At 41.0% G+C, this 19,217-nt stretch overlaps 1 protein-coding gene across 3 annotated transcripts in view; it reads right to left on the reverse strand.

The window, feature by feature from the left end:
* Positions 1-3,787: 3,787 nt before the first annotated feature.
* TTC3 (tetratricopeptide repeat domain 3) overlaps positions 3,788-19,217 on the reverse strand; it is a 112,947-nt gene continuing 97,517 nt past the window's right edge. For 2 of the 3 annotated variants that reach the window (XM_069474954.1, XM_069474953.1), the window contains 10 exons: positions 18,550-18,618; positions 17,404-17,500; positions 15,904-16,001; positions 14,597-14,687; positions 14,117-14,218; positions 10,276-10,637; positions 8,618-8,744; positions 8,286-8,420; positions 5,103-5,195; positions 3,788-4,228 (listed from right to left, as the gene is read on the reverse strand). In XM_069474954.1, coding sequence (XP_069331055.1) covers positions 4,154-4,228; positions 5,103-5,195; positions 8,286-8,420; positions 8,618-8,744; positions 10,276-10,637; positions 14,117-14,218; positions 14,597-14,687; positions 15,904-16,001; positions 17,404-17,500; positions 18,550-18,618 — 1,249 coding nt within the window. In that variant the 3' untranslated portion in view covers positions 3,788-4,153. Of the gene's footprint in view, positions 4,229-5,102; positions 5,196-8,276; positions 8,421-8,617; positions 8,745-10,275; positions 10,638-14,116; positions 14,219-14,596; positions 14,688-15,903; positions 16,002-17,403; positions 17,501-18,549; positions 18,619-19,217 lie in introns of all 3 variants that reach the window. The other variant, XM_069474955.1, reaches the window with a different exon arrangement.

Raw genomic sequence — 19,217 nt, forward strand, 5'->3', positions numbered from 1 at the left:
TTCTCCCACTTCGTGGCTTGCGTCTGTACTCTCTCAATGGTAACTTGAATTCATTGCAACAAAATCCAGTTCATCAGCTTTTTACTCTTCCAGTTAGTGCACCGTTTCCTAATAAATCTTTGCTTATTCCAAGGACAGGAAGATTGTTTTCTTGTAGAAGCTGCGTTATTTAATACTTTTCATATTTAGGACTATGACCCATTTGGAATTGATGTTTTTGTATAGTCAGGTCTTTTCCTTTCCATATGCATATTCCCAAACTACCATCCTTAATGTAGTTAAAAATCTTTTTCTGCCTTGATGGTTGATCTGACTTGGTTGGATGACTCATTAGGATTTTATAGAAGGGTCAATTTCTGTATTTTTGCTAAATAGTCTCTTTTTTCACCTTTAAAGGGAGAATAGGAAGAGCCAATACAAAGCAGAGGCGATGATGGAATGAGTAACAGTTATCACTGTAAACGGGGCGTCTGGACCACACGCCTTCCCTGCTAGGATCAGCCTGGCCAGGCCCCTCCAGGGCTCTAGTGCGAATCCTCCCAGCGAGCCAGCCACAGGGCTCTGATCCTAAACCCAAGCTGGATAGGAAAGGCTGACTCAAAACTGGTCATTCAGTAATCTGGGAAAGCCACATGGGCAATCATCCTTTGCTGTAGAATCACAGTATCCACAAAGTCAATTCAGGGAGATCTCAGAAACAAAGCTCGTGTTTTCCAGATGACTTTAAAGTGATTTGATTTCTTCTTGTTTCACCATTTGATCGTGTTTCAGCTTAAGCTACACCAAGGACGTGCTACTTCCTAACCTAACATAGCCTTCCTCACAGTGCCATTGACACTCTCTCCCTATGCAATTCCCAGGACCTTAATCTCAGTGACAATTATTAGCTCTCTTGTATCAAGGGTTTATGTACTAGGCACAACACTAAGCACTTTATCAGAAATTTATTAATCTATATACCTTCCTTGCTTCTCCTTCAAAGCCCGTCTCACCTCGAAATTACATTGTATGTTTGTTGTCTGTTCAACGGATAAGTTTCATGTTTTCTGCTTTATCAAAACATCTAGCCTAGCGCCTGGCACACAGTAAGCACTTAGTACACACCTGAGGGAATGGTTCCCAGTTTCCACTGGTTCCCACGGCAGGCCTTGCCCATCCTTCTCAGCAAAGCATTTAAGGTAAAATGGCTGTGTGAACATCCCCTCTTAAGTCAATCATTGTCAGAATGAAGAGAAGAAAATGAAAATGAACTAGACATGTCTGATGACCAATTCTTTTAATTTTATTGCACAAGCATCTAAAATACCTAAATATATTTCCCATTTCTCCTATGGTCATTTTGGAGATGTTTTTTGGTCCTCATTCTGACGAGCCAAGCTATCACTTTACTGCCTCTGCTTTTTCAGCCTCATGAGTACTTCACGTGGATGACAGGAATTTCCACCTTTGCTACTATCTGTCCTCCAGGTTCCCTTTAATCCATTTCTCTAGTCATGTGACTGAAAAACCACTCTAAAATACTTTTATTCCTTCTGTTTGTGGTGTGATCACTTTGACTGCCTGCGTTGACCACACACACACACACAAACACACACACACACACAGTCTCCCGTTATGCATGGAGGAAACAGTCCAAGACCCCTAGCAGACGCCTGAAAACACGGATAGTCCTAAAATCTACATATACTATGTTTTCTCCTATACATGCGTACCTATGATAAAGTTTAATTTATAAATTAGGCACAGTAGGAGAAAACAGTAACTAATAAAGCAGATACTGTAATAAAAGTAATGAATTGTGGTCTCTGTTAAAATATCTCATTGTACTATACTCACCTATTTTCAGACCACAGCTGACCGTGAGTAACTGAAAGTGCAGAAAGTGAAACCTAGAGCAAGGGTGGACTCCTGCAGGCTTTGAAGTTACCTTCGAAACGCAGTGACGTTCTGTACTGCTGGGGCACCACGTCAAGCTTATGTTGGATTATCTATTATTCATAACATAGATTAAGCAGCTCAGTAAGGCAAAAATCTCAATTCTTAAGGAAATAGTCATTGCTCTAAATTAAATGCCATCAGATTAAAAGCACATACTGATAATACTTCGAATACACTTGAATAAACACAAGACAGATTTTAAAAATTTGCTTTAATCTTCTAGTGCTCAGCAGACTCCTCTGGGCTCCTCTAAAAAGGAAACCCTTCAATCAACCTCAGTGGTTCATAAATCCACAAATGCCTCAAAAAAAAAAAAAAAAAGACACTGAGGAGTGCAATTTATCTTCAAATCCTTATATGCATTCACATTAAAAATCTCTTAATTTAGCCTAGAACAGTAAACCCTCTATCATCTCTGTATAAACTTTCCATTCACAAATTTAAATAGTCAATTTTGTGAGACTGAGTTTGGCACGCTTTATTTAGGTGCAAAGGAATATTTGATCTAGGCTTAAAATGCCCTAAAATCCTTGGTCAGACTCCTCAGACATAGCATGGCATGCCTGTTGTTTCCAAATAAAGTCACTTTTTAAATGTTAGCATAACACCTGTCCTGAATTTTCAAGTAGAATGCATAAATCATCTGAGAAAGAATTGGCAAGAATGACAGTAAACACTCCTGTTTTAGAATGCTCTTTATTCAGCAGTTACTGGACAAATGTACGGTACGCTCACAAGTTTCTGAAGTCAGGTACAAAACACTGTCACTCAGACACTCTTCTTCTCCTTTGTACTTGTTGCTACAACCTGGTCGCTGTGTATCTCAACAGCCACTGCTCCCAAGTCTTACAAACATACAAACAACGTTTGAGGGACCACCATGGAGAATCCATTTCCAGATAAGGAGTGAGCTGCTACAGACTAAGTCGCTAAGACATCAAAACTCACAGTGAACAAAGACAGGAAGGTGACCAATGAGCTCAAAAACTCGTGACTCTTAAGTTTCCAAACATTTTTTGATCCTTCACGTTTGAGAGAAAATGGAATGTGTTCAGAACTCATATTTCTATATTTACCACTGTCTATACACCACAAAACAATACCTAATTTTTAAATAGTTTTTAATGCAGTTACAGTTTTGATCTCAGGCCACAGCACAAGATTGCATGCATTACTTTACACAAATGTCAAATACTGAACGACTGGAACACAGACACCTCGGGATTGTCTAATTACACAGTTTCTCTTTTTGGTGGTGGGATGAGGAAGGAGAATGATGGTAACTGTTTCCACACACAGCCTGTTGTGTGCTCAGCCTGCGCTGGGTGTAGATACCCAAGCATTTGTTGACTGACTCACAGAAGGACAAATGCTGCTAATAAGAGTAGTAGAGTATTTGAAGAGTAAGTTCGAAATGTAGGGCTGGGATGATGAGTACATAGACTCAACTTTGGGGGTAAAAAGTCTTGGTTGATACTGATAAAGTGTTCTGTAATTGATTTTCAAAAATCAGATTATACCTTTAAAAGATGAAAAATAAACATTTAAAAAAATCAAAGGGGGGACATAAAATGAAAGCATATGGCGCTTCATGGAGACTTGAATCTTTTGGTCTAAATCAGCCAATATTTTATGATTAACTATAAATTATTAAAATACAGTTTGCTTATGTCCATTTTTAAAATGCATAATCTTTGAGGAAAAATGTTGGCATATTTTCAGGAATATAGAATCTTATAAAAATTTTTAAAAGGTTGATATCATCTCTCTTGTGGAACTACTAGAACAGGTTTTTCAAACACAAAAGGGGATTTGGTGCACTTGAATATGTTGAGAATTCTTATACTTTGAGGTGCTCACAACAGTTTCCAAAAGAAGCTACCACGTCAAAGAGCCCCTCCGTAGCAGCCCCAGCAATGTAAGAATGTGGTCACATGTCACTCTATCAGCCATTAGTTGGCTACCTTTGAAGTGTTTACACAGAGTGGGGAAATGACGTAATATCAATTGTGTTAAAGAATTCCAGTTATTAACTTTGTGATACACAATGCAGGAGGGTCTTCCAGTGTTTGCTTTTTATACCAAAGGTGGTACATTGTCATTCTTCCAATTCAACACACCAGTGATTTACTCTTTAAGTGAAGTGTGACTACCTAGAGCAGCAGGAAGATGGCTCCCGATTTTCACCGGGCTGGCCTCTTCCAGAAGGTGCAGGCTACTCTTCTGACAGGTGATCCCGGTCCCGGCAGGCCGGGCAAGTGCTCTGCCCTTTAAGCCACTGCTTAAAACACTGAAAAGGAGGAAACAAAATCAGTAGCTGCTTCAGGACCATGAGGAACCTGTGCCTCAAAGTCTCTCGGGCCTGGAGCTGTCCAATACTCAGGGCCTGTCCAATGCCTGCTCTTAGCCTGTTCTTACAGCCCACTGCTCTACCTGGTCTTGCCCCTTAGTTCTAGAATGTCCCACAAGCCTGCATGCTGTGTTCCCTCTTGCTACTGGCTGACCTGCTGCCCACATGGCTGGAGGGGTGTGGGAGGCTGGAGAGCCCAGGACGCGGATGCGGACCGTGCAAGGACTCTGCAAGCCATCTGGATTCCTTCTAGTGAATATGCTGTCGTCATCCCTTTCTAAAGGATTAATTAATCAACATGGCAGAGACCTGATCTGTTCTAACCCAGCAGCAGGGGTGTAGAGACAAATGCTCATAGTACCCAGAACGCCAAGATAGTTAACACACAAATCTCGGAAGGGTATGAGCTGGACTGTCCCAGGGTCAGGCATAAGGGACCCAGCTAGGTTTAGTTTTTCTTCTCCCAGATGTTAAACTGACTTCATACACTACACTATCCACTCAGTCACGTGTGTACGAAATCACCTTGGACAGAACTAATACTGCTTTAAATCTCAGCACCAAAGAGTTGCTGGAGTTCTTTTCTACCCGTGGCATGATGGAAAGGCCATCTGACAGGGCCCAGAAACTTTGTCCCCCTTGCTGTAGTCTTTTGGACAGGGAGACAGTGAACACTGACATCGGGAGATTTACAAAGAAAATGGCTCAAAAACACAGGAAATATAGATGCCTAGGGAAAAAAATTCTTTTTTTATTTTGAAAATACTTCATGGTCACAGAGCACAATATAAGGAAGACTAAAGAGAATTCTTACCCCTTTGTGATACTTGTGCCCACATTTTAGCACACGCACATTTTTTGATTTGAACGCCTCATGGCATAATTCACAGGAACCTGCGCCCGATGCCTGTGGAGGTAAATGTAACTGAATAAGAAAGGATAGCTAATTTTTTTTTTAAGGACATGAACTTTTTCTACAAGTGGTCTTCATTTTTTAGCAAAGGGTGGCAAATGATTCCCAATTACAGCTAAGCAGGATGAGGAAACAACTTATTTTTTAATAGCATTTCTTAAGAAAAATATAAAAACACCAAAAAAGAGTATTTTTGAAGTTCTAATTTCCTCAGAGGAAAAAAACTGTTTTATATGGTTAACAAATTCCCAGGTGAAATAACTACAAATATCTATTTGTCCTATACTTTACATAAAGTATGGTACTAGCTTAATACTACAAATTAATCATTTGTCTAATTATCTAACAGTTGGGGGAGAGTAAATTCCAACACATCCACACAATGGGCTATTGTGTGGCTGAGTGGGATCAGGAGGGCAGTCCATAATCCCTGACAGAGCTGGCCATGACAGACTGCTGAATAAAAGCAGGTTACAAGGCAGTATGTACCATAGAATTCAGTTTTTTAAATATAAAGAGACTGTGTATATACATAGATGCCTAGAAGAGAGTCTAGAAAGATCCACAAAATGTTACCAGTGGTTACCCCTGGTTAAGGGAGATTTAATTTTTTTCTCTACTATTTTCTAAAGTTTCTATGAACATGGATTACTTGTACAAATCAAAACAAAACAAACTGATGGCTCATCTGGCAAACATCCACGGGGTGAGGGAGAGTGTGGGGCGCTGGACGCAGAGCTGAACGGAAGGTTTCCGGCCTCCAGCGCTCACAGTCTGGTGCGCACAGACCCAGGGCCCCGACCCCACACTGCATCGCTCATGTCTGCGCTAATTCGCCTCTGAACCCTGAGCACCCACCTTGAAGGCAGGGAATGAGTCTTGTTTATCTGTGTCCTTAGCAGCCAGTACGGAACCCAGCCCTGAACCCATGCTCTAGAAACATCTATGAGTGAGTGAGTGAAAGTAGGCAGCACTGGCCATGGAAGCAAGTTCAGGAAGTGGCGCTAGGGGCAGCGCCCAGTGGCTACGAAAGCCTGGAGCTGCTGTCCAGGGATTTGCTGCGTTTCCCAATGTGTGACGTGGCCCAGGCAGAGAAGGCAGACACCACAGAGTGAGGGTTCAAGCTTCTCTACTATTGCCCGTGACTTGAGGGTCAGGGAAGCAAGAGAGGTGTCAGCCCTGCGGAAGGACAGGTTAAGGCCTCTCTAATGCCCTCTGCAAAGCTCGGAGCTAGGTTTAGCTTGAAAAATCTACAGTTAACTTGACTGTTTCCTGTTTCCTACAAAAGATGGGCACGGTGTATTTCTAAGTAAAAGAAAACAAATATTCCTGCCCCTAAAGAACAGAAAAAGTATGACTGAAGTATTCAGTTTTGACTAAATTCACACACACATGCATACAAAAGAGTATAGGAAAATATGTATCAATGTGATAATACTTGTTAGAGGGTGGGTTTTGGGTTTATTAAAAGTGTCCTTTTTATTTGTATTATGAGCCATGTATTACTTTTGTACTTTAAAAATGTAATACTTTAATTTTTAACAAAGTACCTATGATCAAATGGAGTCCCAGTTTGAATACATATTTTTCTTTCTCATGCAATTTGGTAAAGTTTAAGTCAGCTTTTACATCTTAATTATCATAAAAACAGCAACCATGAAGCAGAAAGAGCTCTCTCTCCTCCAGGCATCACGGGCTATCCCAGGATGGGGGTGGCCAACAAGACACATGCATGCGCGCGCGTGGATGGGGATGCCCTGGGAATTCTGCCTGGATGATCACAGAGCATGTGACCCATCGGGGAAAGCCCTGGGACAGGGGGGCCTCCAGCCAGGTCTTGCAGGGATGCCCTACATGCTCGGAGGCTCTCACTGGGGTAACGGTAGGGACGAGACCCTCTGGGAGCCAAGTGTATGTGGTGTGGAAAGTGAAAATGTACAGGAGGAATAAAAACTGAAGTTCGCAAAAAGACTCAATGCCAGCTCAAGTAAGCAAACCAGCACTCTGTGCGATCTCATAGTGCTGGCTCCCTGCTGAGAACGTTCTGGGGTCTACAGCTCTCCTCATGTTGGCATCAGCTACACTCTGACACCACGGCTGGACAGGAGCGAAATCGTGCTCTACACAGAATCCCATCCAGAGCCCCCATCCCTGAGCCACACAGGTGACAGGGCCTCCTTGAACCTCAAGTGCGGTCCCTACTGCACCATCTCCAGCATCGGCTGGCTGTGTGGTGAGGATTAGGGAATGACGCTGCACAAACAAGTCAAAGGCCTGCTCTGACCTACATCCGCGCCTTCACACGCGCCAATGCGGGCAAGCTGCATGAGCATTCTGTGCTGTGATTGCCTTATGATAAAATAAAGACAATTATGATGCCTATCCATTCAGATCATAGATACTATAGTATTTTATGCAAAATTCTATGTAAATGTAACATTCTTACTAAGAGGGGGAAAAAAAAACAACCTAAATTAATATATGCAATTCCCGGCAAGTCCAGCCCATCCCAGCGTCCTCTCAGGCATTTGAGGAACAAAGGGCAGCCACCAGCCTTTCTTGAGCAGAGCTGCCCCCGTCACTCTGTGGCAGCACGTAATCCAGCCCACGACCTGGGCAAGCGGATTTAGCCGGGCTCCTGGTGTTACTAAGTGATGGGACCAAGTCTGTGTGATTCCCAAGCCCATGGTTACATAGAAGAAAATTACTCAAAAACTATTTTCCCCAACTATTCAAAATATCACAGTGGATATAGAAAGTTAACGTATTTGACCATCTGCCGCGAAACAAGGGCAGGGGAGAGAAGGTTCCCCCGGTGTGGTCAGAGCTCCCGTGACTCATGTGCTGGGCTCCACACTGGGCCCCAAGGCACTGGTCAGAGCAGAGACCTGACCTCAGCCAATCAATGACTGTTCTATTTGGACCATTCAAGTACACTGAAATTTGGTTTCTAATTTTAGGATCATATAAATTAGGTTTAGAAATGAAAAGAATGTAGCTAAATCAGGGCTTCAAAATTTTCTTTCCTTCTTGTTCTTCATTAAAAAACAAAACTAACTATACAGTTATACACACAGCACTCACAGGGACGCCTTCTGTTTTCTGCCCCTTGGTTTTGGGCGATGGTCCGACAGTCACCAAGGGTGGGCCCTGGGAGGACCTGGTCACAGAGGCAGCAGAGCTGGGCTCAGATGTCCTCTTGTCCTTGCCTGGATTTGGCTACAGAGATAACAGGGGTGGGACGGGGCAGGGCACGAGAGGAAAGCAAAGTTCAGTTACCTAAAAGCTTCACCATCTTCTGTCATTAGTAAATTGTTTTCCACATTTTAAAGCATTTTTTTTTTTTTTTACAATTCTCATATTTTATAAATAAATAAGGATAAAGTAGAACATTTTATTGTATCTGGATAAAATACCTTTTTCTTTTTCTGTTCATCTAGAATGTGTTCTGTCACTCTTTGGACAATTTCATCAATACTCAATCCGGAGAGTAAGTTCTTGTTTTTGTTTCGCACTTTTTTAATAAAACCAGCAAGCTCGGTGCTGAAAGGCAAAGTGAGTGATAAATGACAACAAAGTCAAGTTTTCCACTGCTAAGAAATACGATGTGCCAATATTAACCCAAAGAACCAAAAACAAACAGAAAAAATTAATTTGTAGACCCTAGGATAACAATAGTAATTGTATATAAAAAGCAGAACCATTTTAAGGCAGAATTACTCTTTCCAAAGTAGTTATGAAATTTCAATATTACTTCTAAATATTTATTTCAATAGAATTTCAAAGTAATTATATATCTGGTAGACCCATTTGGGGTTTCAATCCCTATTTAGAAAACTGACTTTGTAGCCTAGATGTTATCATAGCTTTATGCAAAATCACTGAACAATCGGACACAACATTGGTTCCAACTTGAAATCAATAAATTCTTTCTATCCAAGAGGAAACTAGTTTTGTAGACTTCCTCCCTTGAAAAGTCTATCAACAAGGTCCAAAGCCTGAGTGTTTCACAAGTACCATCAGATGGGCAATACAGTCAATAGGAACTTGTGATTTGCACCGCTATTACTCAAAATATTTTAACTTTCAGAAAATTAGGATGCATTTTTACTTGATTGTTTAATCTCTGCCAAATTTAATCAGGATTGCAAACAGTCTTATTTGTAGGGTACTTCTGATGATTACAACTTGAATATTTTTACAACTGGCATGGAGATTACTATTGAGAGAACTTATGTTTCTCAAACTTAGGCAGGGCAAAATATGCCCGTGTGCAGACAAAACACATTTATTTTCAAATGGGCAGGGCTGTCCCAATATAAAACATTAAGTCTGGTCCATTAGATTTTAACCACAACTTTGTTTCCAAATTTCAATTTCAAAGCGTGTAACTGACATTGTCTCAGAAACAGAAGTAGCAGGGCAGGCACAGAGGGTCACTCCTGAGTGCAGAGGCCTCTGTTCTGCGCTGCACCCAGACACACCACTTCCCTCCCAGCCGAGACAAGGGCACCGGAGCCCCCTGCACCAGCCTGAGGAGCAGAGGTGGAGGCAGAGAAGTGCTGCTGAAGAGCTCAAAACCCTCCCAGCCCTGCCACATGCACAAGGCCCCTGTCAGTCCGTGCACAACCTCGTCACTGTGGAACTCCATCTGGTCTCAACCTCACGCCTCTGACAACTCGGAGGTCTCGCCTCACCTTGCCGTATGTGATACCTCCGCTGCCTCCCGCCCAAATGACACAAAACTATCATTTTGCAGTTCATTCACTGATTCTGTAACAACTAGTTTTGGAGTGTGTTACTGATTTCATCAAAATCTTAGCAAACTGTCATGGGCTCTGAGGAGTGATTACTCAGAGGCCAACATTTTCAATCTAGATATGCACATTAAAAATTTTATTTGGAAGCACTCACCTCTGTATTTACAAAAAGCAAGAATGTACCACCTATCTTTCTGAGCAAAACAGTCGGGCAATGCTTTCCCTGTTAGCTCCTAACTGGCCGTGACTTCACCTGATCAGGAAACTTCAGTTCAATACAGTATTAAACGGAGTCAGACATTCTATAGTCATACCTGTTGTAGCACGGGAACACCACTGACAGATGCTCAATGATGCTATTGAACGGCTTTTTTGGAGACTGGCTTGTGCGAGCAGCACATCCTGGAGGAGCAGGCAGTTTCTGATCAGCCACAGGGCTTTGTTTTGATGGAGCCGCCTGGCCAGCCCGCTTTGGCTCTGACGGCTGAGTGACTTCAGGCCGACTGGAGGGCGGCCCCGACGACGGTGCAGGAAGAGCCTCCACTGGGCAGTCGTCAGCAGAGAAGAGACCTGGACCCTTATGAGCCACTGTTTGGTCTCCAGCCATGTCACTTGGGGAAGCCTCAGGCCCTTGATCATCATGGCCTGAAGATTCAGAAAGTAACTCAGGACGAATCTGCGAGGAACACACCACAGTAGGAGGGTCATTTAGGGCTTGCCTTGAAATGAGAGAAGCACCCATGACAGAGACTGATGAGCAAGCACGAGTATAATGAAGCCCAGATGCTCCAGTACACGGGAAACTTGAAAATGGTAAGTATTTCTGTTTGAAAAGAATTACTGATAACTTGTTAGTTGTTAGAATAAGAGCAGGACTCTGACTTCTGAGTAACCTTCTATAATTCATTAGTTTCTCTGTAAATTAGAAGAACTACCTAAATGAGACCACTTTACCAGCCTGCCCACCCTCTTTCAGCCTCTACCTAATCACACTTCCCCTTCCGAGCTAAACTTTGTGGCTGACTGATCAGAAATCGCTGTCCCAACACTCTGCAAAGCTGTCTCCATCCCACTGAGCTGCAGGGACACCTGCTGGTCACCTCCTCTTGCTCAGACAGTGCCCTTCCCAGCTCCACACTGCTCTGGGTCCCTGTCCGGCCTGCAGTGCGGAGGCTCCTCCTCAGGCTGCTGCCCACACCCCGCTGGCTGTGTTCTCTCCAGGCCCTTTCACACTCTCGCGAGCCTCATTGAAGATGTGCTTGTGACTGATTAACACTCACTTTCTACAAGTTTCTAGTCTATTTTCCTGAGATCCAAATCTGCAAATCCTCCTGAGTGATTCCAAGGCAACTCAAACTCCGTGTGTTCAAAACCAGCCTCAGGCAGTCTCCTCACACCTGCGCCTCCCTGAGGGCCCACCTCACTGACAGGCCCAGGACTCACCCTCAACTCCCCAAAAGTACACCCAGCGCCCCAGTCTCATGAGCAACAGCATTCTCCAGCTGCACCTCCTCAATGCCTCTCACATCTGTTCTCTGCCCTCTGCTCCCCCCGCCATGCCCTCACCCAGGACAGGCTGATGGCAGTAAGCTGATGACCGGCCAGCTGGAAATTACTCAAGGCCCCTCGTCCACTCCCCACACTTGCTGGGTGAGCCCAGTGAGCTCACCCTCAAAAAGCACAGGGGCTTCCCTTTATCCACGGGGATACGCTCCAAGACCCCCAGTGGATGCCTGAGACCTCACTGAACCCTATATATACACTATGCACAAATGCCTTTTTCCTTCTTCACAATTCCACAGAGGATTCATTCTTAGCAACCTCAGCATGTGATCTTTGTTCTTTCCTTAGTGACAGCTTCCACCTTTTCACTCACAAGAAGCACATCACGGCTTCTCTTTGGCATATCTGAACTGCCAGCATCACTATCTTGCACTTTGGGGCCCTTATGAAGCAAAATCAGGGTGACTCACGGGGGGCTGGGGAAGCGTCCGCAGCGTGGATCTGCTGGACAAGGGAGGGTTCACATCCTGGACGGAACAGTGCAAGATTTCATCACACTATTCAGAACAGCATGCAGTTTAAATTTATCAATTGTGTGTTTCTGAAATTTTCCATTTAATATTTTTGAACTGTGGTTGTTGACTTCAGGTAACTGAAACTGTGGACAGTGAAACTGCAAATAAGCGGGGGGACTACTGGACAAATCTGATGTTGTTCCCTTACTCAGGACCTACACTGGCTTCCTGGTGACCCCAGGAAAAGCCCACACTGCTTTACCACAGCTCAAGGCTCCCTCGGTTCTGGCCCCTGGGTACTTCTACAGCCCCCTCGGTCACACTGAACTTCTTCCATAGCCATGAAAAGAGTATGTCCTATCATTCTAGCCTCCAAATACTTTGTCTATTCCATCTGGAACCTTCTGACCCAAGTATCACAGCACCCTCCCCTCCTCACATACGCCCTCTCACTCCAGATCTCTGTCTCACTGAGACTTCCCACCGGGACTCTTCCACCCAGGCCTACACCCCTCGGTTAGGTCAGCGCCCGGATTCCCACCGCGCTAGCACTCTGCTGGGGAAAACCTCAGGGCATCTGCCTGTAATTATGGGTTTAAAGCCTATTTTTTCCCAAGCCCATATGCATTTTGAGGGCACAGCCCACATCTAAGCTTCATCACCACTAAATACCGATGAATGAATGAAAGAATGAGGGAGAAATGAGACGCAAAGCAAACGATTTTTAAGGACACTTATTACTCAAGCTCCTGGCACACTGAGAGTTCCCAGGATTCTGGATATGAAAATCCTGAGTATTTATAAAATCACCTAAGCTAGAATTATAAATTAATAATAAAATATCCTAAAGAGAATGCAAAGTTCTCTATATCTGCTATAAGAACTTGGAAAAACTATAAAGGAGAAATGACCTTTAATTCTAAATACAACTATTTCCTACTGGGTTCAATAGAAAGAAAAAACATCCACCAGAGTATCTTATTCAGTTCAAGGTGGTCACACTTTTTCACATCTAATTTTATTATTTGCAGACGAATTCACGATACGTTTGAATGTTTAGTGTGCCTAGCACTGGAAGAAAGAGACGCTCAAGATCAGGCTGACGGAGGAGCTGCCCTCCAAGCTGAAGGGGGCCGAGAGGGCAGCCCCCAACTGGGCGTTCGCTGGAGGCAGGAGGCGGAGGGTGACGATGGAGCTCCAGGCTGCGGAACAGCCCAGGCAAAGGTCTGGCAATAGCAAGAGGTGCAAATCGTGTGCTGGGGCAACGGTCTCCTCAGTCTTTGGGAACCAGAAGAGTTCACTGTCCTGCCAAAATATTCTGAAACCTATTTTTAATCAACTCTTCAACAGAGTTCTTTACATTCTTATAGTCTAATCTCCTTTGGGCCTACTTCATTGCAATTTAGTATTCACTGAGCATCTGCTCCGTGTCCACATCTAAGAAACATGTACCCCAGAATACAATAAAGTGACACAGATTTAGCCATACTGTAAAGCATATAAAATACAACTAATTATTTCCTTTACTGAGCTGCATATTTTAAAATAAAAAAACAAGGTTTGGCGATTACTGTTATTCAAAAGATTCAGCAAATACCTCAAACTAGCAGTAAAATATGAAATGCCAGACCAACAAAGCCCTGTATGTCTCAGGTATGGCAGTTTTTATTCTGTATTTGATGAGAAAACATCTTAATTTTTAGGTTTTGGTTTTATGCCCCCAAGTATCTAGGAATAAGAGTATAATCAGAAGTGGTAACAAAGAGGGCCTGCTTGAATCACGGGCACTGCTACTCCTGGATTATTCGCTCAAAGGCAGGAACACACACACACACACACACACACACACAGCCCAGCGCACGGAAAAGGAAGGAGACAAGCTAAGGTAATGAAAGTGATGGAAATACACCGCAACGGTGTACTCGCCTCAGTGCTGTTCTCATGCATGGATGTAGGAAGAGTAAACTTCTATTTCTATGAGAATGTTATAAAGCTTAAAAGGCCAACCAGTAGCACCAATAATGAAAATATTAAGGCAATAATTAATCCATCCCATCCCCACTCTCAGAAAACAACAAATAACCACTTTGGCCAGTTAAGAAATTGTGGTTAAAAAAAAAAGATGTGATAGACTTACTGTGTTACAGGCAGGAAATGAAAGCTCAGAAATCTGTACTTCAGGAAGTTCGCAGAGCCGAGAACCACTTTTAATTGCCTCTATTTGTTCTTCAAACTGAGACTGTGGGTAGAAGGGAAAGTGTGGGAAAAACACTATTGCCAATTAATACTTTGTTTCTTACTATGCACTACAAATGGTCAACAATTTTCCAAGAAACTTAAGTGTCTTGTAAGGAAAGAAGTTTAAAATAAGACCTCATTAATCAGAATGCTCTACAGCCTCATCAAACATAACTTCTCTAATCTTATCAATTAAGAGCAGAGTTTAAGATAGTTAATTAAGAAAATATCATTACTTCCATGAAAAATTTGTTATAATTTCACAAGAAATATATTATTGCCCCATTAAAAAAAAATGGTTTCAATAAGACAGCAGCCTCCTGAGAATAACCATCGTAAAGATTTTGACAGAATTATAAAATGTTTTTTTATAACTTACTTTTGCTTTCTCAATTTCTTTTGTAACATTAGAAAGAAACAATTCCCATGAATGTATATCAGACTCCATGTCGGGATATGCTGCAGAATCACTGAAAAAGTATAAGAATAGGAACCTGCTAATATATCTACTATAGAAATTTTAAAAATTGAAATCTTAAAGAAAAACCAGAACATTCTTTTTACACCTTTTCTATTTTGCTACACTTTGGTGGAACAAGCAGAGTTAGCATGGCATCCCCAGAAAGAATCTACCTATACCATAAGGCTTACTGGAAGAGAGTTGATATAGTTAGATAAAATGAGTCTCAGCTATTTTTGTTTCCCAGATGAGCCGGATGCAGCCCATGGTGAGTGCTTAATACAGGCATGTGAACACCACTTGTCTCAGCCTCAGCTGCGCTATTCCTGTAATATGAATCAGCATATTAGTTCACCTTCAGAAAAGTTTTCTCATGGAAAAAAAAGTTAAATCTTGAAAATGAAGAAATGAGGAACTCTACACTAAAACTCTTTTTCCATGATCCACGCAATCTTTGGTTCAATTCTGAGGGTTTAAAGTTTGAATCAAAAAGCAAGCCCTAGGAAGGATGAAAAACTTGTATATGAAACATGAGAAAAGGACCAGATAGAAGTAATCCCATATGTGAAAACCTGCACAGGGAAGTGCCAAATGCTAGGGTGAAGACCCTCTAGGATTCCCAGGTTAATTTTATTTTAACAAACAAAGCAAAACAAACAAAAGCAGGTAAAGATTATATGGAGAGCTGAAAACATTTAACATATGTGAATTGACTTTGGTGATATTCCATACTCTATCACGAAGACCGGTAAATAATAACTATTATAGAAAGCAATTTGGCAAAAAATTTTAAAAGCCCTGAACATGTGATCTTCCTTCCAGAAATGTGTTGCAGTGCAGCTTGTTACCAAAAAAATTTGCAAAAAACTCAACTATCCCACCACAGTGGTGTTTGATAAATCATGTACGTGCTGGAACACTATTCAATCTTTCAAAATTAGGTGGGAGAAATGTAATTATCAATATGAAAATAAGTTTCCTACATACTATTGAGTGAAAAAAGATGTAAATTTTCATTTTTCAAATACTTAATGAATTTATTCCAAATATTAACTAGTTATATCTCCACTTATCATTTTTGTATACATGTTTTTACTTTTCTACAACGAACACGTATGTTTAAAAATAAAATGTTCCTGTCTAATATAAAAAATATTTTTGTGCAAGGGCTCTAGCTTTGTTTCCTAAGTGACTCGCTGGGATGAGCACTTGTGAGGCCACATTACCTCATCAGCCCCAGGTTCTTCAGATAGGCTTCTGCTTGTGACTCCATGAGCTGTAACTTAAACACTTCGCTTTCCTTCCAGTTTTCAAGCACAGATATCTGCCAACAGATGAGAGAATGTTTAAGTAGTTTACAAATGAGAATCTGAAACCATTTTAAGGGTTCAAATTTAAACATTCCAAACCACATTCCAATTTCTCCTTAAATGAAGTATGATGACAGAATCACCAGAACTTGAGTATGCTGTAATTTAACCCAGGTGAACACAAATTCAAACTGAGATTTGAAAAGAGAACAAAATGACACTATAATTATGTACATTACCCGATCCTTTTCGCAGGTATGAAACTGTGCACATCGCTTTCTGTTTAAGCCACATACAAGCACAGAGCCAGGTTAACTGCGTGTATACACCAATGTGTGTTATCTATAGTCCTGCCCAGGGGGAACAGAGGGACAGGGGCCAGCAGAATAACCCTTGAGGCTGCAACCTTTGCAATTAGAGAGCCTCAGAGAAGTGATTCTCAGGGGGCATCTAAAGCCTCTGGGGCATGCTTTTAAAACTTTAGTTTCTCTGGCTTCCCACAAGCCAACTGGCCATTTTGTTAAAGAATCACTCCAGGAAATGTAGAATGGCCTAATAATCCAAGCAATCCATTAAATGCATGTGATCCTTGTGATGATGCCTCTTAATCCAGGTGTCCATAACCTTGACAGGCCTGTGAGGCAAACCTGCTTTCCAAATGGTGGTAAAAGTGAACTAAACAAGCTCAGGAATACAGATGAAGGAGTAGGAGTATTCACACTTCGGCTCTTTTTCCCTTCCTTTTCTTAGAAGCAGCTGTATAGTCAATTCTTAATTGAAATGCCTAATGTTTGCAGATCTCATAAACTAAGCCTTTTCTTATTTTCCCAGTATAATCTCTAGACACATACACCAATAAATATCATTTGTTGCTCAGTTAGAAAAAAAAAAAGACAACCATGTTTAAGGAACTAAATAAAATATAACCAGATGTCATTGTTTTGATTTTTGTCTCAGTAGTTTCTCAAATATTATACTAACATTGGTATATATTCTTCTAGGGAGAGGGAGGAATACATTTTTAGTAAATTATTTTTAAGTTCCTTTCCAAGTACTGGCAGATACGTTTACTGTTGGCTACTTCATGATACATCACCTGATTAAATATGAAGAAGCTATTCAAAGTGTACAGTATGGGATATGATTGAATTATAATGTTAAATAAGGAAAACAGGTTACAAAATTTGGTGTACCCTGTGAGTACATCTATGTAGCAACATAAGCATCAGGGTAAAAAATTACAGAGCTATAGGCAGAGAAAAAGAGTGCTTTTAGGGAGGCAGTATTATGGGTGATGGGATATCCCTGACCCTCCACACTTTTCAGTAATGTCTGTTACACCCTCATACGTAATTAAAGAAACAAAAAGAAATGACAAACGCCACTGCCATTCGTCACCAAGTGTCATGGACTCACCTCTGCATCCACAGCTCTTTGATGACTCTCTTCATAATGCTCTTTCCCTTTCTTTATACACTCTTCTATTTTCTTTTTCTCATTTGTAAATGTATCACTGCAAATATTAAAGGAAAAAAAAACTTCTTGGAAAAAAAATTTAACCAGTGAGATTACAAAGTCTTCGGGCAAGGTTAGCTTTGAAATTATGCCACAAAAATACTTGCACAACATCTTTAGAGTAATTTCTTGCCTCTATTTTAAGTGCACAATACACAGATTCATGTGTGCTCTTGTGCTTTACAAGTGATCACAAGAAGATATGAAACTAACAGTGAGAATTTGATGGGAATGCTAAGAAACAGGTGAGGGCGCTGTGGCCAGTTCGCCATTTTCATGAGGGTAGGTGGAAGACAACCTGGCTGGATTAATACTAATAAACTATAAAACATCTCTCCAGCCTTTGAACCAGAAATTCTATTTTGACACATTTCACAAGGAAATAACACAAAGGGAAAAAGTGATCTACACAAAATTGTTCATGGCCATACTTTTGTAACAGCTAAAAAGTGGAAACAAAAGTAAACGTTCAAAGAGAAGGCCACTGACTTGGATGGAAATGGAAGTGTGCATGTAAAACAACATTCAATTAGGAAAACAGAATACAACTGCTTACTACTGAATATACTGGTTACCAGTGTGTGAAAACACATTATTTCCATTAGTACATGTTATCAATAGAAGGAAACTTTTTGTAGGTTCATAATAAAAATTCTCTAATGAACCTACAATCATAGAACAATAAGAACAACAAACTACCAGTCTATAGTTGAGAATAATATTTCAAATAACACAAGAAAAGTTTTTAAAACATATTTTTAGTCTCAAGGTAATTAAAGAAAAAAGGAGTAATCAACAATAAATTCAGGACATTTTATACTGACAGTGGGAAATACATGCAAAAACTTTGTAAAATAAAAATACTTAAAGATATTCCAAGAATATATTTATTTAAATATTAATTTTAAAAATTCAATAGAAATGACAGAAATAAAGAAAATAGAAACATAATTATTTAAAAGAAACAGATGATATATTTAAAAGTCTAGTGTGCTTGTGGCTCTGGTATTAAAAATATAAGAAGATATAAAAGAAAATTTAATTTGCCTGATTTCAACAGACTGATCCAGATGTAGTTCATATTCCTTATCCTGTCCATCATTTTGCTGGGTAAACCTATAAAAGCATAATCACCAAAGTTTAATTAATTTTCAAAGTTTTTTTTTTTTTAACACAATCCCACACAGTAAATTCTACCCACATCTATATAAATATTTCTTGAATTTTTTGTTTTTATATTTTGTTTCATTTCTAGTGTCTTCTAAACAGGCAAAGAATTTGAGGTCATTTTCCTTTTGGGAAATTTTCCTTTTACACATGGAGGACAGATCCCCTTTTTCTTCACTCTTAAGTCATATGCTTACAGGTAGAGCAACCCTATCTCGGGCCACGAAGTGCACCTCAAGATGGTGTCAACAGGAGACAGAGAGCACAGGTATTGTGGCATCATCGTCAGCGTCATTAGTGGTTCTCATTCAAACGGAGAATACATGGATTCTCAATCAAAATGAAAATAGCCTTCTGCTCTTTAAAATAGAACTTAAAGTCAAATTAAAATACACGCAGGCACACACACACATACTGACAGCCTTTCAAAACAAAGTGCGTGAATCTCTGATTCTTCAGCAATGCCCTGCACAAGGCAAGCTCTGCCTCTTCTTTCATGCTACCCTGAGACACCTTTTCTGTCATCTCTACTTACTAAAATCCCCAAG

This window comes from Eulemur rufifrons, chromosome 7 (assembly GCF_041146395.1).
Source record: "Eulemur rufifrons isolate Redbay chromosome 7, OSU_ERuf_1, whole genome shotgun sequence".
Classification (NCBI taxonomy): Eukaryota; Metazoa; Chordata; class Mammalia; order Primates; family Lemuridae; genus Eulemur; species Eulemur rufifrons.